This window comes from Triticum aestivum, chromosome 5D (genome assembly GCF_018294505.1).
Source record: "Triticum aestivum cultivar Chinese Spring chromosome 5D, IWGSC CS RefSeq v2.1, whole genome shotgun sequence".
In the NCBI taxonomy this organism is placed as follows: Eukaryota; Viridiplantae; Streptophyta; class Magnoliopsida; order Poales; family Poaceae; genus Triticum; species Triticum aestivum.
In genome coordinates, this window is record NC_057808.1 from 168959097 (window position 1) to 168979785 (window position 20689).

Sequence of the window (20689 nt, forward strand, 5' to 3'; positions counted from 1 at the left end):
CCTGGATAGAGGACAAGGGCGGTTAATAAGTCAAGAGAGTCAATTAAGGATCCCAATGTGTGGTAGTAGCTGATCTTAAATCACACATACAGATCTCAGTTCCTAAGGATGGTTCCAATGAAACAACCCACCATGTATTCCTACATGGCCTCTCATCGATACCTTTACCAAATCGTGTTCACACACTTAGCTATCAACAGTAGGACATGTTCACACACCTCCAATTCATCCCCGATGAATCAGACCTGACTCAACTCTAAGCAGTAGAAGGCATGACAAACAAGCATGAATGAGTAGGCACATCACGGCTCAAACTACTCCTACTCATGCTAGTGGGTTTCATCTATTTACTGTGTCAATGGCAGGTCATGCAGAGGAAAGGGGTACAACTACCGCAGCATGTAACAGTTGAACCGTTGTTGTCCTAATGCAGTAAAAGAGAGCAGAAGCAAGAGGGTGGGATTGTATCGGAATGAACGAGGGGGTTTTGCTTGCCTCGCACTTCTGAAGATAGTATAGTTCTTCATCGGTGTCATCAATATCATCGTCGAAACCATGTCTACTGAGAGGGGACAAACACCGGCAACAGAGAAAGAATGCAACCAATGCCATGCGACAATATGATGCATGATCATGACATGGCAATATGATGTGATTTGAGCTAATGCATCTAGCAACCAGATTAAATGAAGTTGGTTTGAATCGAAGATTGAAATTCAACTCCATATGTGAAGATTCAAGTGCCATTTGTTTCATTTTCCCTAAACAGTAGTCGAAAGTTGTTCTAACATGCATGCAAATGGTACAGATGGATAGATTGGATTTTTCTGATAATTTTTCATATATAAATAATTTCATTTGGAGTTATAGATTATTTTCTATGAATTTTTGAAGTTTATAACATTTTCTGGAGTTTCTAAACCTTTTCTGATTTATTTTAATTCCAGAAAGGCTTTACTGCGTCATCATGATGTCGGCGAGTCAATAGGGCGCGGTCCAGGTCAAACCTGAGATGTGGGGTCCACACGTCAGTGACTAACTAACTAACGTAAGTTAATTAGTGTTAAACTAATACTAACTAAAAGTGTCAGTGGGGGTGGCCCACGCGTCAGTGACACAGGGGAGGTTAAACCCCTGGTCAGCGTGGTCAAACCCGCCGGACTTGGTTCACGGCTCGTCACCGGTGAAGCCCGAGACGGCGGAGGGCTCGGGATTTGCCCACGCTCGACCAAATCGACCGCGGTTTGGTCCTACGCGTAGCTGGGGCTCGCGCGCATCTGCTAGGGCAAGCAGGAGGAGCTGGGGTGGAGCGAGCTCACCAGAGTCGAGCTCGTGGCGGCGGTCGGAGTTCGGTCAAGCTCGGGTTCGGTGTTAGGGAGCACGGCAGGGCTAGTGGGTGCGTGTGCTCGGCTCCTGGGAGCATACTAAGTACGGTGATGCGCTTGGACGCGAGTGGCAGGAGCTGTGGCCGCGGCGGCGACTTGGCCGGAGGCGGAGAGCTCTCGGGCTCGAAGAATACGGTGACTACACGGTGCAAACGAGCAAGGGGAGAGAGGGGATGGAAGGAGAAGCTCACGGCGAGTGCAGCGGTGGCCTCGGCGAGCTTGGGGAAGCAACAGAGCGGGCACACGGTCGCCGGTGATCTCGGCGGACCGAGGTTGTAGAAGACGGCGATGGCGGCGTTTCAGGGTTTCTGGCGTCGCTTGGCTTGGTGAGGAAGTCGAGGACGAGGTAGCCGAGCTACTCAGCACGCCGAGAGGTCGAGGGGGAGGCTCTGGGTGCGGCAACGGCGAGCGGTGGCGACGAGCTCCGCTCGGGCTGCGTGGGAGAGAGAATAGAGGAGGGGGGAGGGGTGCAGGGAGAGTGAGAGAGATCTAGGGGGTCGCGGCGATGTTCGTGGCATCATCAGCCGCATCGGGGAGGAGCCAGGCAGGCAGGGAGGGAGGAGGTGGCCGCACGGTGGTGCGCGCGCGTCGGGCACGCGCCCGTCCTCCTGGAAAGGAGGAAGACGACAGGAGGAGGTGGCCAGGTGGGCTGGGCCGCCAGCTGGGCTGCACAGGGCCTGGGCCAGCCAGGTAAGGCCAGGTAACTCTCTCTCTCTCTTATTTCTGTTTTTCTATTTTCTGTAATTGTTTTGGCTTTAATAAAAATGCGAGAGCATTTCCAAAAATCCTGAACATATTTGTGGGCTCTGTTTGGATTATTTCCAACGGCCCACATTTACTTTCAAGATCATTTGGACATTTAGAATTATTTATAGCATTTAAATGTCCAAGAACAAATAATGTATGATTTAATTCAATAACCCAGAGTGTCCTAGAAAAGTGTGCATTATTTTTGGCAGAGGTTCTGGACCAAAACAAAAATGATGAACATTTATGAGGGGCATTTTGGGTTCATTGAAAAGATTTAACTTTGACCCTAGTTGAATTTCATTTGCTGCTAGGGTTTATCAGTCCCCATTTCAAAGTTTCATAAAACTTAAACATGATGCAGGGAAGCTTATGCAGTGACAGGCAAGGCCTAAGCTAGGGTTGTGACAACTCACCCCCACTAAATGAGAATCTCGTCCCGAGATTCAAGACGTAGGGTAAGAAGATAGAGGGGGACACAATGCTAACACAATCTTCATGATCCAGATTGCAATTCATAAGAACGTTGATTCATTGCATCATATTGGTCTTGATGTCTTTGCTTTGGAGATCTTCATCCAACACGATGACGACAGAAAGAAATTCTACAGGAATCGATCTCCTCAAAGATCGAGCACTCAAGATCAACTCATGGAGTGAGACGTAGAAACATCTCTTGAGTTGAGACATAAAACACACATCAGGTGCATTGGAAAGAGGTAGAAGACAAGGGTTCAATTGGGTAGGCAAAAATTCCACACTGAATAAGATGGTATGGTTTCAAGATAGCGATGAAATAATCGCCAAGATTCCATAGCAGGGCACCCTAGAGGAGGTGACTTGTAGAGTCATTCCCTTAAGTGGCAAAAAGAATTACTTTTGATACATACATCATTGAAACTCTCTATACCAGCGTAAGGCAGTTCAAAATCGATCATTTGAAGGAATTCGCAAGAATGACGTACTCGGATAGAATGGATGATGTGGACTACCTTGTTAAAGACAACACAATGAGTGATTTTTGCTAATCATCTGAAATGGATGGGACCTAGGGTAGGACCATTTTTGGAGATGATCCTGAACAACAATTACCGAGAAGGCATCCCATCAGAAATTGGCACAATGGCGGTGCTAGCTGGGAACAAAATGCAAATGTTGGAAATGTCCCAACCATCATATCCGCCTGAGATTCAGATCAGGGTTGGTAACAGGATATTTTAGATGGCATGTCTAAAAAGGAAAGGTTGCCATACAAATCGACGGGATGATGTTGCGAGATTCTCGGGAAATAGACTACGGTAGCAAGCTCCAAAACATGAGCGGATTCTGCTACACACATGTGAACACGCTGTCCCAGACAAGCATGACCACACAATAGTCTTATAATGAAACACTACCGAGTTCAGGTTGGGAACCATCATCGAGGACAACGGAATATTGTGCATGAACTAGTATTAGCACAACAAACTCCTTTTCCTTGAACAAATCAATCAGTGGCTTGGGGTGCTAGGGAATACATATGGAATGAAGGTTGCAAGTCTCCAAACCACAGAATACTTCGCACATATGCATGACTGACTTGGGATGATTCCAGAGGAAGCAACATTGACTCTCTCGAATTCACAGCGGCAACTTGCATCAAATGCACATGAATTAGAGGAAGTCACTTCTTTCATCCGAACATACGATTCATGAACGGGACATGAAGATAATGCTTATAAAAGTTTCCAACACTAACTTAGATGTTCAACAGGAATCATGGGCAAGATGAAAATGTTGTCAATGGGCTCAACAACAATCCATCCAGGCTTCCATATGGATGGAATTCCTCAATTAAGTGAACACGGTGATAGCATTGGTCAGACCAAAAGATGTAATGAGGTATGCTCGAGGGATCAACCACGAGTAAGACAACACTACGAACGTCGTTGGTTCTGATTTGATTTGACGATAGCCCATACGCAAATCAAAGATTTGGGTAAGACAATAGGTCCAACAATTGATCACGAGGACCAATCAATGAAGATATCATCTTCCTTCAGCACACACACACACACAAAGATATCCCTTGGAATGAACTAAGTAAGGCAAAGCTTTTATCTTCCAACCCTCCAAGTTGTTGTTTAGCCTATCCAACTAGTTCAGTGGTATCCAACATGGATTCTAGGAGAAGGGGTGGTTTATAAGAAAACTAACTTGATCACGAGCTCAACATAACAGTCAGGGGACAACCTAGTGATACTTCCGAAAAGATATTTGGAAAATCACGAACCACCGAAATGTTACTAAGCTCGAGAGCAATCTTGCTTTTCAAGGCAAGACGATAGGATCAAAAGAGCAAGGGATTAATACAATCCTAACTCATCGATCGAGGAGTGCACCTGAAATAAGGACTAGGTAGCACGATCAATCTTAGAATGATGGTTCAGTAACAAACACACTATGAATGAATTTATCGTCCATTAACTACCAAGCAACGGGATTGCTAGGAGTATTGATTCCACACATTATATAGTTCACTTGTCGGCATTCCATTTACAATAACACAGAGACTGAGGAATGAATGATAATGGTGAGAAGTGTCACTCTATCAAGAATTCATAAGAGGTTGTGCAATTCATATGACATTCTCGACATAAAGTGGGTAATACTCCAGGGTAGAATAGACTAGAAGCTGGATTGGAATTCTTAATCTGCGGGATACAACTGCTTTGACCCAATCCTATATATGGATGAGGTACCGGAGGTTGTTTTTCCTAGTCATTCCGGAATAGAATGGCTTGACAGACCACAAGAATAATAGGCATCGATGAACACGAATGCACACATACTCTTGACTATCAACTAATAGAGGAAGGTTGGAATACGCCTGATGAGGGACAACTCAAGGGTCATATAACTTTCTGAGTTGTGGATGGATAGGTTAGTATGTCGAACAAAGCTCAGCATATTTCTTCTGGATAACCCATGCAGAAAGGTGGATCTGGCAGAGTCACAATATAATGGAGAACTCATCAAGAGCACTCTGGTTGTGATATTTTGGTGCAAAAGAACTTCTGCCATACCACAGACCTCGAGGGCTATCACAAAGGTTACTAATATCCTAAAGGAACGAGAAAACACTATCAATAGTAAGTAAGTGGAGTGAATATTGGGTTCAAAACCCAGAAATAGAATGCCTACTAACTAAATGGCATCACGAGATGCTTTCGAGAATGGTGGCCAGAATCATCACACTAGGAACGCAAAACATGGCCATATTACTGGGTGCTTCTCTAGGATACCCTAGTGTCAGAATAATAGCTTCAACATATACGTCGAGGCAATGGAGTACCTCAGCACACTGATTAGTGTGCTTAATCTGGCCCAAAAGGACATCGGGAACATGGAGGAAAGATTTGTAAGTGCATTAGACTATTTAGAAACCTGGGATGACTCGGACAACATAACGGCTGTAAATGCTCAAAAAGATTTGAGACATCCTGCAAAAATGGTGGCATAACCACTCAACATCACAATATCAAGGTTCCGAGACCACTGTCAACACACGGAAGTAGTAGGAATTGAACTGAGACTTGAATCCATCAATCTTATAAGTCTATAGGTTAGTAACACGTGATCCTGATAGAAAGAAGAGAAAGCTTAGTTTCTTAACCCCGTAGGAAAGATAGGATGACTCGGATCAGAAGGGCATATGGTAAAGGAGTAAAAAGAGCCTCACGTTCCCTCCCACAATCAATTCCCTTATATAACTAAAGCATTTCTAGACTCAACTTAGACTAGTTTGGCTTGGTAATCCTACAGGCAGTCAGGCTCTGATACCAAAGCTGTCAGGACCCTGATCCTAAGTCACACTGATCTATAATGTAACACATCATATCACTTTGCGGTCTCACGCACTGTATTCCCACGGGTGCCACCTTACCTGGCCCGGGACTATTTGCGCCTTTTGTCTCACGTATATGATAGTGTCGCTAGCATCCATATGACAGAGAACCCGGGCCGACATGACTAGTCGTGAATCCAAAGTGGCACTGACTTACAGGGACAGGCATAAATGACCCAGCAATGAACGTGTTGGTCATCAGCGTTGAGGGAGTCCAGGACTAAGGGGTCCTCGGGTGTCTGGCCTGTTAGCCATGGGCCGGACTGATGGGCTGTGAAGATGCGAAGACCGAAGACTGCACCCGTGTCCGGATAGGACTCTCCTTGGCGTGGAAGGCAAGCTTGGCGGCCGAATATGTAGATTCCTTTCTTTGTAACCGACCTTATGTAACTCTAGATCCTCCCGGTGTCTATATAAACCGGAGGACTTAGTCCGGAAAGGGAGATACTCATTACCATAGTCATACAGGCTAGACTTCTAGGGTTTAGCCACTACGATCTCGTGGTAGATCAACTCTTGTAATACTCATATTCATCAAGATCAATCAAGCAGGAAGTAGGGTATTACCTCCATAGAGAGGGCCCGAACTTGGGTAAACATCGTGTTCCATGTCTCCTGTTACCATCGACCTTAGACGCACAGTTCGGGACCCCCTACCCAAGATCCGCCGGTTTTGACACCGACATTGGTGCTTTCATTGAGAGTTCCACTGTGCCGTCGACGAAAGGTTCGATGGCCCCTTCAATCGTAGATAGTGACGCTGTCCAAGGAGAAACCTTCCTCCCCGGATAGATCTTCGTGTTCGGCGGCTTCGCGCTGCGGGCCAACTCGTTTGGCCACCTGGAGCAGATCGATAGCTACGTCCCAGGCCATCAGGTCAGATTTGGGAGTTTGAATTATGTTGCGGACGTCCGTGAAGATTTGACTTTCACCGGATTCGAGACCGCAACGATCGCTCCTGGTCACCTCAACGGACATGACCTAAATCTGTTGTCAGACCGTACCCCGGAGATAGCTCCTGTGACCCCTCTGGCCTTAGATCCAGAGCACACAGCGGCATCCAAGGATTGGAGGCTCAACCCCACCACGGAGGCCAAAGATTCCCCGGCGTTCGAGCCGCACATGGACTTAACCTCACACAATATCTGTGTCACCGGAATTCCGGACTCGTCTCTGGTTATAAATTCCGAACCATGTGAGCCCGCGGACGCCGAACTTGATCATTCATCGATCTTCGAATTCAGCACCGCAGACATCTTCCAGCACTCGCCTTTGGGCGATGTGCTAAACTCATTAAAGAGCCTGTCCTTGGTAGGGGACTCGCAACCGAACTATGTCCGGTTCGAACTAGGGGCTGATGATCGACAATTTCGCTTCCCACCCGCCACCCACTTCATAGCCACTATCGAGGACTTAACCGACACGCTTGATTACAACTCCGAAGACATCGACGGTATGGACGACGATGCCGATGAGGAGCAAGGCCAGAATCCGCCATACACTGGACGATGGACGACCACTTCTTCGTACAATGTGTACATGGTAGATACACCCAAAACAACCAACGGCGATGACAAAGAAAATCCAGTCAAGAATAAACCTCCTGAGACACAGCAAAAACGCCGGCGTCCTCGGCGCCGCTCTAAGTCACGTTGTTCAAAAAACAGCAATGCTGGCACCGGTGAAGATAATACTCCGGACGAAGCCGAAAACAATAAAGACCTTGCTGAGGTAGCATCCGAACAGGAGGAGCAAGAAAATAGGCAAGCTAGCCCCGACGAACGGGCCAGACCCAATGACTCGGAGGATGGTAGTTACCGTCCGCCCTCCAAGGATGAGGAAAGCCTCGGCAACGAAGATTTCATCGTGCTTGAGGAACCTCTCGAGCAGGAGCGCTTCAAGCGACAGCTAATAGCAACGGCAAGGAGCCTGAAAAAGAAACAGCAGCAGCTACAAGCCGACCAAGATCTGCTCATCGACAGATGGACTGATGTCCTGGCAGTCGAAGAATACGGCCTCAGACGCCCAACCAAGAGTTATCCAAAGCGAAGGCTACAAACCCAGTTCGATGAAGAGGCACCGGAGCCCGAACCTCCCTTGCGTAACGCGGCCGATCGACAACCACGCGGTCGAGACGGTGCGGCAGACCGACCACCACGTGGTCGGGATAGAGCAGCAACTCAAACCGAACAGCAGCCTGCCCCACTGCCTCGTAAAAATAGAGATGAAATAGCTCGGGGTCATTCATAGGACCTCCGATAGACCCTGGAGAGTAGAGCAGGACATACCTGATCGATTTATGGATCACGAGGACGTCCCTCGACACGTGACGACGGCTACCTATTCGGATGTGACAAACCCAGTCACACCCGAGCCGATAACCACAGACGGACTCCATCAGAGCTACGGCATAATGCGGCCAGATACAGAGGTGCCGCGCACCCCCTTTGCTTCACTGATGAAGTAATGGATCACGAATTCCCCGAAGGGTTCAAACCTGTGAATATTGAATCATACGACAGGACAACTGATCCCGCGGTATGGATCGAGGATTTTATCCTCCACATCCACATGGCCCGGGGAGATGACCTCCACGCTATCAAGTACCTCCCGCTAAAGCTTAAAGGACCAGCTCGGCACTGGTTAAACAGCCTGCCTGAAAATTCTATTGGCAGCTGGGAGGACTTGGAAGAGGCCTTCCTCGACAACTTCCAAGGTACATACGTCCGGCCACCAGATGCCGATGACTTAAGTCACATAGTCCAACAGCCTGGAGAGTCAGCCAGGAAGTTCTGGACTAGGTTCCTAACTAAAAAGAACCAGATCGTCGACTGTCCAGATGCCGAGGCCTTAGCGGCCTTTAAACATAGCATCCGCGATGAATGGGTCGCCCGCCACCTCAGGCAAGAAAAGCCAAAATCTATGGCAGCCCTCAGGGCACTCATGACCTGCTTTTGCGCGGGTGAGGGTAGTTGCTTGGCTCGCAGCAAAAACACAGCTAGTGAGGCAGGCCCCTCCGAAGTTAAGAACAACAACGGCAAGCTTCGACGTAACAGACACAAACGCCGAAGCAATGGTGATAATACCGACGACACTACAGTCAACGCCGGATTCAGTGGCTCCAAGTCTAACTAGCGGAAGAAACCATACAAGAGAAACAATCAGGGACCATCCAGCCTAGATCGCATACTCGATCACCCGTGCCAGATACGTGGCACCCCGGAAAAACCAGCCAACCATACTAACAGAGACTGTTGGGTTTTTAAATAGGCCGTCAAATTAAACGCCTAGAACAGGGAAAAGGGATCACAAAGCAAGGACGACGACGATGAGCCCCGGCAACCGAACATAGGGGGATAGAAGAAGTTTCCCCCTCAAGTCAAAACGGTGAACATGATATATGCTACACACATCCCCAAAAGGGAGCGCAAGCACGCACTAAGGGACGTTTACCGATAGAGCCAGTCGCCCCAAAATTCAACCCGTGGTCATCGTGCCCGATCACTTTTGGTCGTCGGGATCATCTGACCAGTATCTGGCATGGCGGATCAGCCGCACTAGTCCTGGACCCAATCATTGATGGATTCCACCTCACGCGAGTCCTCATGGACGGTGGTAGCAGCCTCAATCTGCTCTATCAAGACACAGTGCGAAAAATGAGTATTAATCCATCAAGGATCAAGCCCACGAAGACTACCTTCAAAGGAGTCATACCAGGTGTAGAGGCCCGCTGTACGGGCTCAATTACACTAGAGGTTGTCTTTGGATCCCCCGACAACTTCCGAAGCGAAGAGATAATCTTCGACATCGTCCCATTCCGCAGTGGTTATCACGCATTGCTCGGACGGACCGCATTTGCTCGGTTCAACGCGGTGCCGCACTATGCTTACCTTAAGCTCAAGATGCCCGGTCCACACGGCGTCATAACGGTCAACGGAAACACAGAACGCTCCCTCCGTACAGAGGAGCACACCGCCGCCTTAGCAGCAGAAGTATAGAGCGGCCTTCTCAAGCAGAACCATAATCCGGCTGCCAAGCCCCTAGACATCATAAAGAGGGTCCGGACTACGCTGCACCAGGATAGCTCGGCTCATCAAGAGCTTGATTAGCAATTCGGACTCCGTCCCAGCCCCGATCAGGTAGTGGCAATTGTACCACGTGTTCATAATTACGCACTAGAAATCCCATGGGCAACGACAGAGGCACAACTAGCTGGTGATCCGCAATACGGCTCGACAGCTCCCGGACACATATACTTTCACTATCTTTTTTCTGCTTTTCAGGTTTCTTTTCCAGAGGCCTTCCCTGACGATTTGATCGTGGATCCTTTAAAAGGACAAATACACCAAGCCGGTAGTCAACTCGGACGTAGAGGGAAATTTCTAAGCGGATTCTTAAAACAACCACTTTACCTATCTCCAGGGTCCCACGTGCAGCTCTCCCATGGTCGTGGCATGTCAAATAGCCCGTTGCCTATCACACTACTTGTAACAATGCGCTTTGACGTATTAATCAAATCATAATGGAAACAGTTCACTACAAAAAAAGACACATCTGTGACATTTTGGGCCGAACAAAAAAAATTATGTCATGCTTATGACACTTCTATGATGATAATTGTGACAAAACCCGGTATCATCATAGATGTGGTGGGCTCCTACTTCTATGACAAAAAATCATGACACAAAATGTGCTTTTCGTCCTGGGCGGGCCGGAGACGCAGCCGCATGACATTCTTTGGGCAGTCCATGACGAAAAAACCGTGGTAGAAGCGAGGGCGAGGAAAATATCGGCGAGTTCCCGGCTACGGTGGGTGGTCGGGGCCGAGCGATGCACGGAGGTTTGCGCGTTTCTCTCGTACACGTACGCACGTGGGTGCGAGGCGTTGGGCTCTAACTGAACCCGAGCGAGGCGTTCGCCTACTGAACCTGAGCGATTGCACTATAGGATACGCGTTACTGAACCCGAGCGATTGATCGATGGCTATTAACTGAAAGCGATCGAGCGATTCCTTCGCTACTGCTGCTAACTGAAGCCGATCGATGTTGCCTATGGATGAACAGTGAGCGTTGTTGGGGGGTGGATGAACAGTTCCCATGGGGGGTTGGATGAACAGGACCCCGTGGTAGTAGAGGCTATTGCCGCTGGATGAACAGGACCCCGATCGATCGAGCCGGTTGGGGATGGATGAACAGGACCCCGTGGAGGGATGGATGAACAGGACGACCCCGTGGAGGGCTGGTTGAACAGTAGCCGGTGGAGGGCTGGATGAACAGTAGTCTGTGGAGGGGTGGTTGAACAGGACCCCGTGGAGAGGGCTGGTTGAACAGTAGCCGGTGGAGGAGCGGTGGAGGCTGGATGAACAGGAGCCCGTGGATGAACAGTAGCCCATGGAGGCTGTAGGAGGTCGACGGTGGAGATGAACAGTATCCCGTGGAGTCCCGTTTTGCGGTACGCCACACCCCTCCGATGAACAGGACCCCTGTTTCGACCGTAGCGCTCCAACACAAGTCTATTTCCTCCGTTTTGCGGTACGCCACACCCCTCCCGATCAATAGGACCCCGTTTCGACCATAGAAGGTCGAAGAGAAGTCTATTTCCTCCGTTTTGCGGTACGCCAGACCCCTCCAGATGAACAGGATCCCGTTTCGACCGTGGCCGGTCGAACACAAGGCCATTTCCTCCATTCTGCGGTACGCCAGGCCTCGTTTTGATCGGTTGTTCCGTCCAAGCCGGTTGGCTCCCGATGAACATGACGTATTCCGTTGCCTCCCGATGAACATGACACATTCCGTTGCCTCCCCATGAACACGACGACGCAGTTTCTCCGTTCCGACCTAGCCATGTACACGAGCCCTGGTCATACGTATGCGCGAGTAGGCGTTCGAGACCCCGCCCGTATGTACGTACGTGGCCATATTTACTTTCTTGCACCCTGGCCGATGTACGTACGTGTACACGATATTAACGGGACTGCGTGACATGCTACGTGCGCGCCTCTACTACAACACGTGCGCGCCTCTACTACGACACGTGCCCTTCCTTACGCGGCCATGGTTCATCGCTGCAGCCTACAGACAGACCGATCGACCAGTATGTACGTACACGTTCGCGACTAGAATGACAACGCTACATACGCTTCGACCAGGTGGGTCCCTACTGTCAGGTACTTCCTTGCGTGCGAAGATGTAGCTGGTGGGTCCCAACAGTCAGGGGAAAAAAATTGCCCGTAATATGGACGCACTTCTTTGCGTGCGAAGATGTAGCTGGTGGGTCCCAGCAGTCAGGGGGAAATGTTTTTTCATGAAATACGGTGGCCCGTCCGGTGGGTCCCTGCTGTCAGGGTGAGGAATCATTATTTTCCGCGTAATAAGGAGGCACTTCCTTGTTGCAGCCGTGGACCCAGCTGTCAGCCTCTCCACGTACAGTACTCTTCCGATGAAAGTCGTTCCTTGACCACGTTGACCACGCTGTGCCGAGAGTACCAGGGTGGTGGATGGCGGCGAGGCCTAGGAAGGGGACGACACGGAGCCGGGGAAGACGCGGCAGTGGATGCCCACGCAGAGAGGAGTACGAGGGTTCACTGGCTCGGCTGCGGTGTGAGGCTGCCGTCGCCGCCGGGCCTGGCCAGCAGTGGGAATAGTAGGGGCGATGAGGCCTCCATGGCAGCACGGCCGGCCACAGGAGGCAGGAGCATGCGGCACGACCGGCGCTGCTTTGGGCGACTGGAGCAAGAAGACCAGATGTTGAAGAAGCACTACGGCCGTTGGATGGACATCGTACGGTCACTAGAGCTAGAATCGTTCATATTGACTAAGTTGACAAAGCCCTCCGTCCCCGTCAACTTAGTAGGCCCACAGGTCAGCCTCCCACTATGCTGGGTCCCAGCTAGTAGGGGAGTATTCATTTTTTTTGTGCGTAATAAGTTGGCACTTCCTTGCGTGCGAACATATAGCTGGTGGGTCCGACCTGTCAGCTGGGGGAATGTTTTTTCGTGAAATATAGAGGCCCTTCCGGTGGGTTCTAGATGTCAGGTGGAGGAATCATTATTTTGCGCGTAATAAGGAGGCATTTCCTTGTGTGCGGCCGTGGACCCAGCTGTCAGCCTCTCCACGTACAGTCCACGTCCGATGGATGTCGTTCATTGACCACGCGCGCCGAGAGCACCAGGGCAGTGGACGATGGTGAGGACTAGGAAGGGAACAACACGGAGTCGGGGAAGACTCGGCAGTGGTTGCCCATGCGGTGGGGAGTACGAGGGTTTACTGGTCCGGCTGCCATCGCTGGAAAATAACAGGAGGTGTGGGTGAGTAGAGGAATGGCCTGGCCAGCAATGGAGTAGGGTGGGGCGGTGCAGCCTGTGCGGCAGCACAGCCGGCCACGGGAGGCGGGAGCAGGCAATCCCACCGGCACTGGTTTGGGTGGCTGGAGCAAGAAGATCAGATATTGAAGAAGCAGCACGGCCGTTGGATTAACATCCAACGGTCACTAATGCTAGAATCATTTGTGGACTAAGTTGACAAAGCCTTTCCTACACGTCAACCTAGTAGACCCACAAGTCAGCCTCCAAATCTATCCCAAACAGCATACAGCCCGAAATTTCTAGCCAGATTCAAATTAATTTAAAAACTAAACATACCTTAATTTAAATCCAATGAAATTTTACCCGCATGAAAATAATGAAATTTAAAATATCAAAATCCGAAAGAAAAAGGTATTTTGGAACTAATTGCATGTTTGCTGTATTTTTTTCATTCTACAACCCATTTATTATTACTTATAGCCCATTTCTTATTACTTATAGCCCATTTTTTGGGCAAAATGCATCCCTCCTCGTCTTGAAAGATTTCCGGCCTAGCAGGGCATAGAAAAGCAAGTAGGCCTACGTTGGTTATTCTGCAAGAAACAAAATAGCTGGGCTAGCCATTTTCAGAAAGGAAAAAACCAAACTGGGCTGGTCATGTGCTAAACATATGAAATAAAAGCCTGGGCTAGACGGGCCACAGCTCCCGAACAACCCAGTTGACACCCTTCACCGTCCTGAAAAAACAAAATTACTGCACGCGCTGCTGGGTCCCTACTGTCATCCTCACCATGTACAGTCATCTCCTTATTCCTCTCGGTTGTTGACCATGTTGACAACACCGGAGGGCAGCGTCACGGCGAGCGAACCAAGGCGGAGGACGATGGTGAGGCCTCGGACGGGAACGAACAGGAGCCAAGGAAGATGCACAAAGTTTTAGGGTGCGATGTGGCCACGATTCGTCGCGGCAGCACAGCCAGCCATGGGAGGCGGGAGCAGGCGGTCCCACTGGCGCTGGGTTGGCTTTGGCGGCTGGAGGAAGAAGAGACTGAAGAAACACGGCAGACATTGAATGTCAATCCAATGGTCAAGGTTGGCACAATCGTTTGTTGACTAAGCCAACACCAAGTAGCATACTTTTTATATTTAGGAAGAAAAGAAAAACTGGGCTCGTTCGCCTAATAACATTCCCGAAACTGTGACCGTTCGATCTCGCGTCGCAACTAAAACTGCGAGGAAAATGCGTTCATCTGTCGTCCTCCTCCCAGGGAATGTTCGCCACATAAGTGACTAGCACCCTTGGTTTTCAACCGAGAGGTCTAGGGTTCGAGTCCCAGGAACTCTCAATTTTGTCCTCCTTCCTTCCTTGCAAAAAAAATAAAGAAAATCAAAGACTTGAGAAGGCGTACAGAACAAGCTAGTGTACCAGTAAAGAGATGTTGCTGAGTTTCAGAAAAAAGAGAGATGTGCTCCTGTAGCTTGTTCGAATCCACACCTAGACTATGACTATATATGGTGCTATACTAGTATGCAAGTAATGAAACTGACATATCCAACGTTCGCTTATCCTCTTCTCTACTTACTCTGTCTAGCATCAGAAGCTCTGGCCGCAGCAACCATGTCCGTTGGCTGCTCGTCCACCTGCTCTTCAGCAGGAAACAATCAGATATGCGCCAAGTCATGACCCGTACCATCACCTATGGGTCTCATCACACCCTCGCAGGCACACGCACCGCAGTCGGTTGCTCATTGCAACCCACTGCGGTTGGTGTGGTGCCACTGCTGCAAATCACGCAGAGTCATCCGTCACGTCTCAACCACAATCCTCAACCCTGGCCGAGTCTTCTACAAATGCATGAATCATGGGGTAATAATATGTTTAAGTGTTGTTCTGCTACTTTCAGTTGCTGATTTTTTTAATAGTTTGGTTGATGTGTTGGGTTCTACGGTAGGGTGCGTCGACTGCAAATTAAAATTTTCCTACACGCAGAACAACCAAGAACATGCTACGGGAGATGGATCACAGATCGTTACCACTAGACGCGCAGTGCCGTGCAGCGGAAGAAGAGTTGGGACAGCGCGTCCGCGTGGATCGTCTCCTCCTCGTCCGATCTCCCTTGAACGGCCGGTCGCCGGATCCCACGTACAAGTTTGCCGGAGCGGCGCAGGTGCACCGCCTCTAACGGTATCCACGCGTGCAGGAGGAACACCGTGTGGCAGACTGCTAGGTCCGATCACACAGTCGGCGACGAGTGGTGGTGTCTATTCGCAACACATGCAAACCCTAGTGACAGCGCCGAAGCGATCAACCGCATGAGTGTGCCACACCCCACTTTATATAGGCGTCCGTCGCGGGCTCAACACTTGGGCCTCGCACGGACCCTAAATCCCATAAGTCTACTCGGCCACAATCCGAATACAGATCGGATCACATCCGACCAGTGTCCTCGGATCCGGCCTCGTAGGTTCCTTCCCTTAAGCACGCGACCCCTTAGGTTCAAGCCGGCTTGGTCGCAGTTCGGATCACCTCCGAACTGCACGGTTGGTAGCGGCCTCTAGCAAGGCGTGCCGACCACCAAGCAGACTATGAAGCTGGTTAGGCGAACCTGTACATCATACTTCCATTCCTTTTGCCACAAGATATATGTTGTCGGGCTCAAGGCGAGTCTGTCATCCTTGTGCTAGCCCAACCTCTTTCTCGTTCCAGTGATGCCGACCACAAATCGGATTATCTCATAATCCATGTCGCATGGCCATGCTTATCTTGGTCAGATCACACGAGGGGCCCAGAGTATATCTCTCCTGGTCGGAGGGGCAAATCCCATCTTGCTCGACCATGTCTCGCAGCATGGGTCTGGACAAGCCCGAAACCTACCTTTGTAACTACCCAGTCACGGAGTAGCGTTTGGTCGGCCCAAAGCAGGTCTGTCACCATCCCGTGTACATGTGCCAGCTCAGGTCTTAGGACATAGAACGTATGTTGTACTAGAGACTCACAGATGACATATCACTGCGTCTCATAGTTGGGTCTGTCCGACTCGGACCTTATCTCGACTCGGATCCAACTATGTCGAATCCGACCAGATCCTTCCAAGTCCATATTATCCTATTTGCATCCAATGCTCCATGGCTAGTGAGACCAAGCCATCAACCGTGTCATATGCTAGTCTAGTTGGCTACGCGCCCACACAGCCCTTTCGACTAAGGACCTTTTAGGACAGTCATCATACAATGCATAGTCCCACAAACAAGTCACGTACTAGCTGATACACATCATTGATAATGTCCAAGGACTATCTTTATTCATAAACACATAGGAAATATCATCATACATGATTGCCTCTAGGGCATATCTCCAACAGTCTCCCACTTGCACTAGAGTCAGTCAAATAGACATCGAATGCCCATAGCTCTAACGTGCCCCTCATGCTTGGGTTGTGGAAGCGGCTTAGTCAACAGATCTGCAACATTTGCATTCGTGTGAATTTTGCATAACTCTACATCACCATTCTTTACGATCTTTCGTTCGTGTACGATATTTCCAATCTATGTGTCTGGTCTTGTGGTGATTCCTCGGCTGCTTGGCTTGTGCGATGGCACCAGACTTATCGCAATAAAGGTCCAACGGTTTTACCGAGGCTGGGAAAATACCAAGACCATCCAGAAAGTTCCGGATCCGAACACCTTCCTTTGCAGCTTCACAAACCGCAATGTATTCGGCTTCTGTGGTAGAATCGGCCATCGTATCTTGCTTGGAACTCATCCAGCTCACTGCTCCTCTGTTCATGACGTACACGAATCCAGACTGTGATCGACAATCATCTCTGTCGGTTTGGAAACTAGCATCGGCGTAACCCCTTACGACGAGCTCTTCCTCACCTCCATAAACTAGGAACATCTCTTTAGTCCTTTTCAGGTACTTCAAAATAGTCTTTACTGCTGCCCAGTGGCTCTCACCTGGGTTGGCCTAGTATCTGCTTGTTAGGCTTATTACAAAAGCAACATCGAGCCGCGTACATATCATGGCATACATGATGGATCCGATTGCTGAGGCATACGGAATCCTACTCATCCTGCTTCGCTCATCAGATGTCGAAGGACTCTGAGTCTCGCTTAGCCTTATACCATGTGAGAGTGGCAAGAACCCTTTCTTCGCCCACTACAAGAAATATGTCAACTTGTGACCACCACTATTGGTCACTGAAAGGTCATTGTTTTTCATGTGCGACCTTTTTTGACCAAAAACAGAAGGTCAAAAGCTGGCAGTCGTAAACTGAAATTAACGACCTTCTTTGTGATATGTAAAAGGTCGTTGGTTCTTTGACCAACCTTTTGGTCACTAGCAACCTCCCCAGGCCACGTAGGATCCAGCATGGCAAGCTGACGTGGATAAGAATCAGCCCGGTCCAATTCGGAGTTTATATGGGCCGAGCCCATTAATTCAACCCATTTAGTATATTTATTTCTGTTAATTTTTGTCAGCTACATGGGCCAAGCCCAACTGGTCAGCCCGTCAATTTTTATGCACGTTTGGCCTTTCAAGAATATATGTACAATTTTGTGCAGCCCGTCAATTTTTATGCACGTTTGTGCAGCCCAACTGGTTTACATTCAGCCTTTTTATACATTCAAATAATAATTCAATCCTGGAGTTGGTCCAGTACTGTTTTCAGCCCATTCACATATTCATACATATGATCCTCCTTTTCAACAAATTTTGCAAATAATTTCATATTTCAGAACTAAATATGTTTACATCACAAGCCATAATGCCCTACAAAATAGTATCACTTGTTCCTATACAAAACTATCAAATGATACGTACAACAAAACAGAATACAAAAAATTTAGTTCAACAAAATAGGTTTTCTTCCTCTTCCATCTTCCAGAACATGCAACACCTGTGAAAATAAAGATGCCACAACAAAAATGGAAGGTCAGCCATTAGAAGCGTATTGAATACAAGGGAAACAATCGAACTAAAGAAATGAAAGGCACACACTGTGAAAATTTTGATAGCATGAATATTTTTTATATTACCATAACAAACAGAAATGTAATCTGATCGCATAAGACATATGGCATTATCAACAAGACAAAGCAAAATTTATAGTGCCAGCTCGGGAATAAGACAAAGCAAAATTTATAAATCTATAGCATCACACACGAGATCTACATTTATACTATGTTCCTTTAGAAGCAAGAGTTGGTTCATGTCTAGCTTGTATTGTAGATAACTAGTACATTTTCACACAAAAATGGGAGCGACATATGTTTCAATGATCAACTTTGGTGTTTGCAGTATATATTCACATCATGTAAGAATACTTTGATTAACAGACTAACCAAACTAACACTTCACAGTACCAAAAAAATGGGGTGGCGCTCACCACTTCAGATGTGCAGCAGCCATGAGGGCTTCTTCCTGTTCCACCTACAGCAGCGGCAGCTTCTACAAATCTGAGACACAAAACAAGTGCAGGCAGGAGGAATCAGAGGGAGGGGAGATGAAGAACATGGTAGGCATTTATATGATGGTAGTACATATGAAACAAACAGCAGTCCATACTTGCATCATCATGTGTATAACAAAATCACGGTGGCCTCTACAGACAACACTACTAGAGTAGAGAGCCAAACATAACAAGCACCCAATCACAGCAGTTAGAACTTCTGAATAATACATATAAAAATACCAATGTTTAACAATTTATACAGATCCTACGGAACACAACAAGCAAGCAATCGGCATATTCGTAATGATGAAACATAAAAAGAGAGGTATATCCAACACCGTGCAAAAACTATCAGCACACATGCAGCAGGCAAAAACAGAATCCAAGAGGGCATGCAATCAATTAATATAACACAATCATATATGTTTATGCTCTTGTTTAGAGTACTACTGACTGACCCCAAAACAAAGCATCATAGCAAAGTACTTCGACAGGAGATATGATGCATCATGAACATTATGTGGCAAATCAGTACCAGAAAAGGGGATAGAAGACTAAATACTCATGAAACCGGATAGACCAAGACAAACAGGAAGTAAGCTACATCCAAAATCTACCAATTCAGCGCCGAGGACCGAATGTAACTGTTAAAGTGTTAAACAACACTGTCCAAAATACAGTACCCAGCTAGCCTAGCAAATGGAGTGTTAAGTTATGCGTGATTTGGTCAGTGTGGAAAGGAACTGGAGTAATTAAGAGAGAGAGAGAGAGAGAGAGAGAGAGAGAGAAGCAGAGTTAGTTACCTTCATGTCATCCTCGATCTTGGCGACCTGGGACTGGATGCTGCTGACGGTCTCCTTGAACGGGGCGTTGACGGGGTACTTGCCCTCGTCCCACGCGAACCTGCATCCATCCGGCACAGCAAGGGTAAGCAAGCAGTGGTGGGTGTGAGGAAGAAGGAATGTAAGCAGCGGCACAGGGCAAGGGCAGAGACGGACCTGGTGAGGTAGCTGTCTGCGGGGACGCCGTCGACGGTGAGGGTGCCAGGCTCGACCCTTCCGGCGCGCTCCAGGTCCTCGATCTACCGGCGAATCTTGTGGGAGACGCCCTCGATGAAGATGTTGGACTGCAGCCAGAGGCTGGATCAGGCCGGGGGCAAGAAGAGGGGTGGGAGACAAGATCGGGATGGAAGGCAAGGAAGTACCTTGACAAGGACGGTGAACTGCGCGCGGAGGGGGGAGTGAGCCCCCGGGCCCTGGCGGCGTAGAAGAGCCAGACGGCGTCGCCGACCGCGATCCCCTCGGGCAGGAAAGCCCCCGACGTGGCCACCGGTACGGACGCGGTGGCCGTGACCAGCCCGTCCCGGTACAGCAGCACCTCCCGCATGTCCGCGTCGTCCATGGACCGTGGCCGTGAGCAGCCGAGCAGGAGCTCCCAAAGCTCTGTCTGTGTGTGCGTATGGATCGGGATTCGGAGCGAGGTGGGAGGGAGGGAGTTCCTGCCAGATCTGGCCACGACATGAGTAGCCCGAGTGGATCTAGGAGGAGAGGGGAGGGGCTGCCGGCGATGAGGTTGGAGCTCGCCGGTGCGACTAGAGAAGAGGACGGCGGTGGATTGGGTTGGGCTACGTGGGGGTAGGGATTGGGTTGGGGCGGCGGAAGATTGAGATCTGAGGGAGGGAGAGGGCTAGGGTTGGCAGCCGTGGGTGCATGGGAGAGAAGGGCTCGTGGGTGCGTCGGTGATTGGGCTATATGGGGTGGGAGGGTGAGGCCGTGAGGGGGTTAGGGCTGCCGCCGGATCGGGGAGTATCCGACGGTGTTGGATGCGTGATCCACGTGACATGCCAATGGACCAATCAAAACACGGTAAACGCTTTGACAATCTTATGACCATCTAAATTGGTCTTAATTGA

The 20689-nt window shown here is 49.1% G+C and overlaps 1 protein-coding gene across 1 annotated transcript; it reads right to left on the minus strand.

Annotated features, from left to right (window-relative positions):
• Positions 1–18138: 18138 nt before the first annotated feature.
• LOC123124516 (putative protein TPRXL) lies at positions 18139–20445 on the minus strand. Its single transcript, XM_044545117.1, has 4 exons — positions 19982–20445; positions 19776–19903; positions 19581–19680; positions 18139–18781 (listed from the first exon to the last, which is right to left on the minus strand). The coding sequence occupies exons 1-3, from the start codon at positions 20176–20178 to the stop codon at positions 19583–19585; spliced, it is 423 nt and encodes a 140-aa protein (XP_044401052.1). The 5' UTR covers positions 20179–20445; the 3' UTR covers positions 18139–18781; positions 19581–19582.
• Positions 20446–20689: the final 244 nt, after the last annotated feature.

Coding starts and splice junctions, on each gene's coding strand:
- LOC123124516 (XM_044545117.1), bottom strand. CDS start 20,178: ATGGACGACGCGGACATGCGGGAGGTGCTGCTGTACCGGGACGGGCTG. Junction 19,904..19,981: donor AGTTCACCGTCCTTGTCAAG/GTACTTCCTTGC, acceptor CTCTGGCTGCAG/TCCAACATCTTCATCGAGGG. Junction 19,681..19,775: donor GCAGACAGCTACCTCACCAG/GTCCGTCTCTGC, acceptor GGATGGATGCAG/GTTCGCGTGGGACGAGGGCA.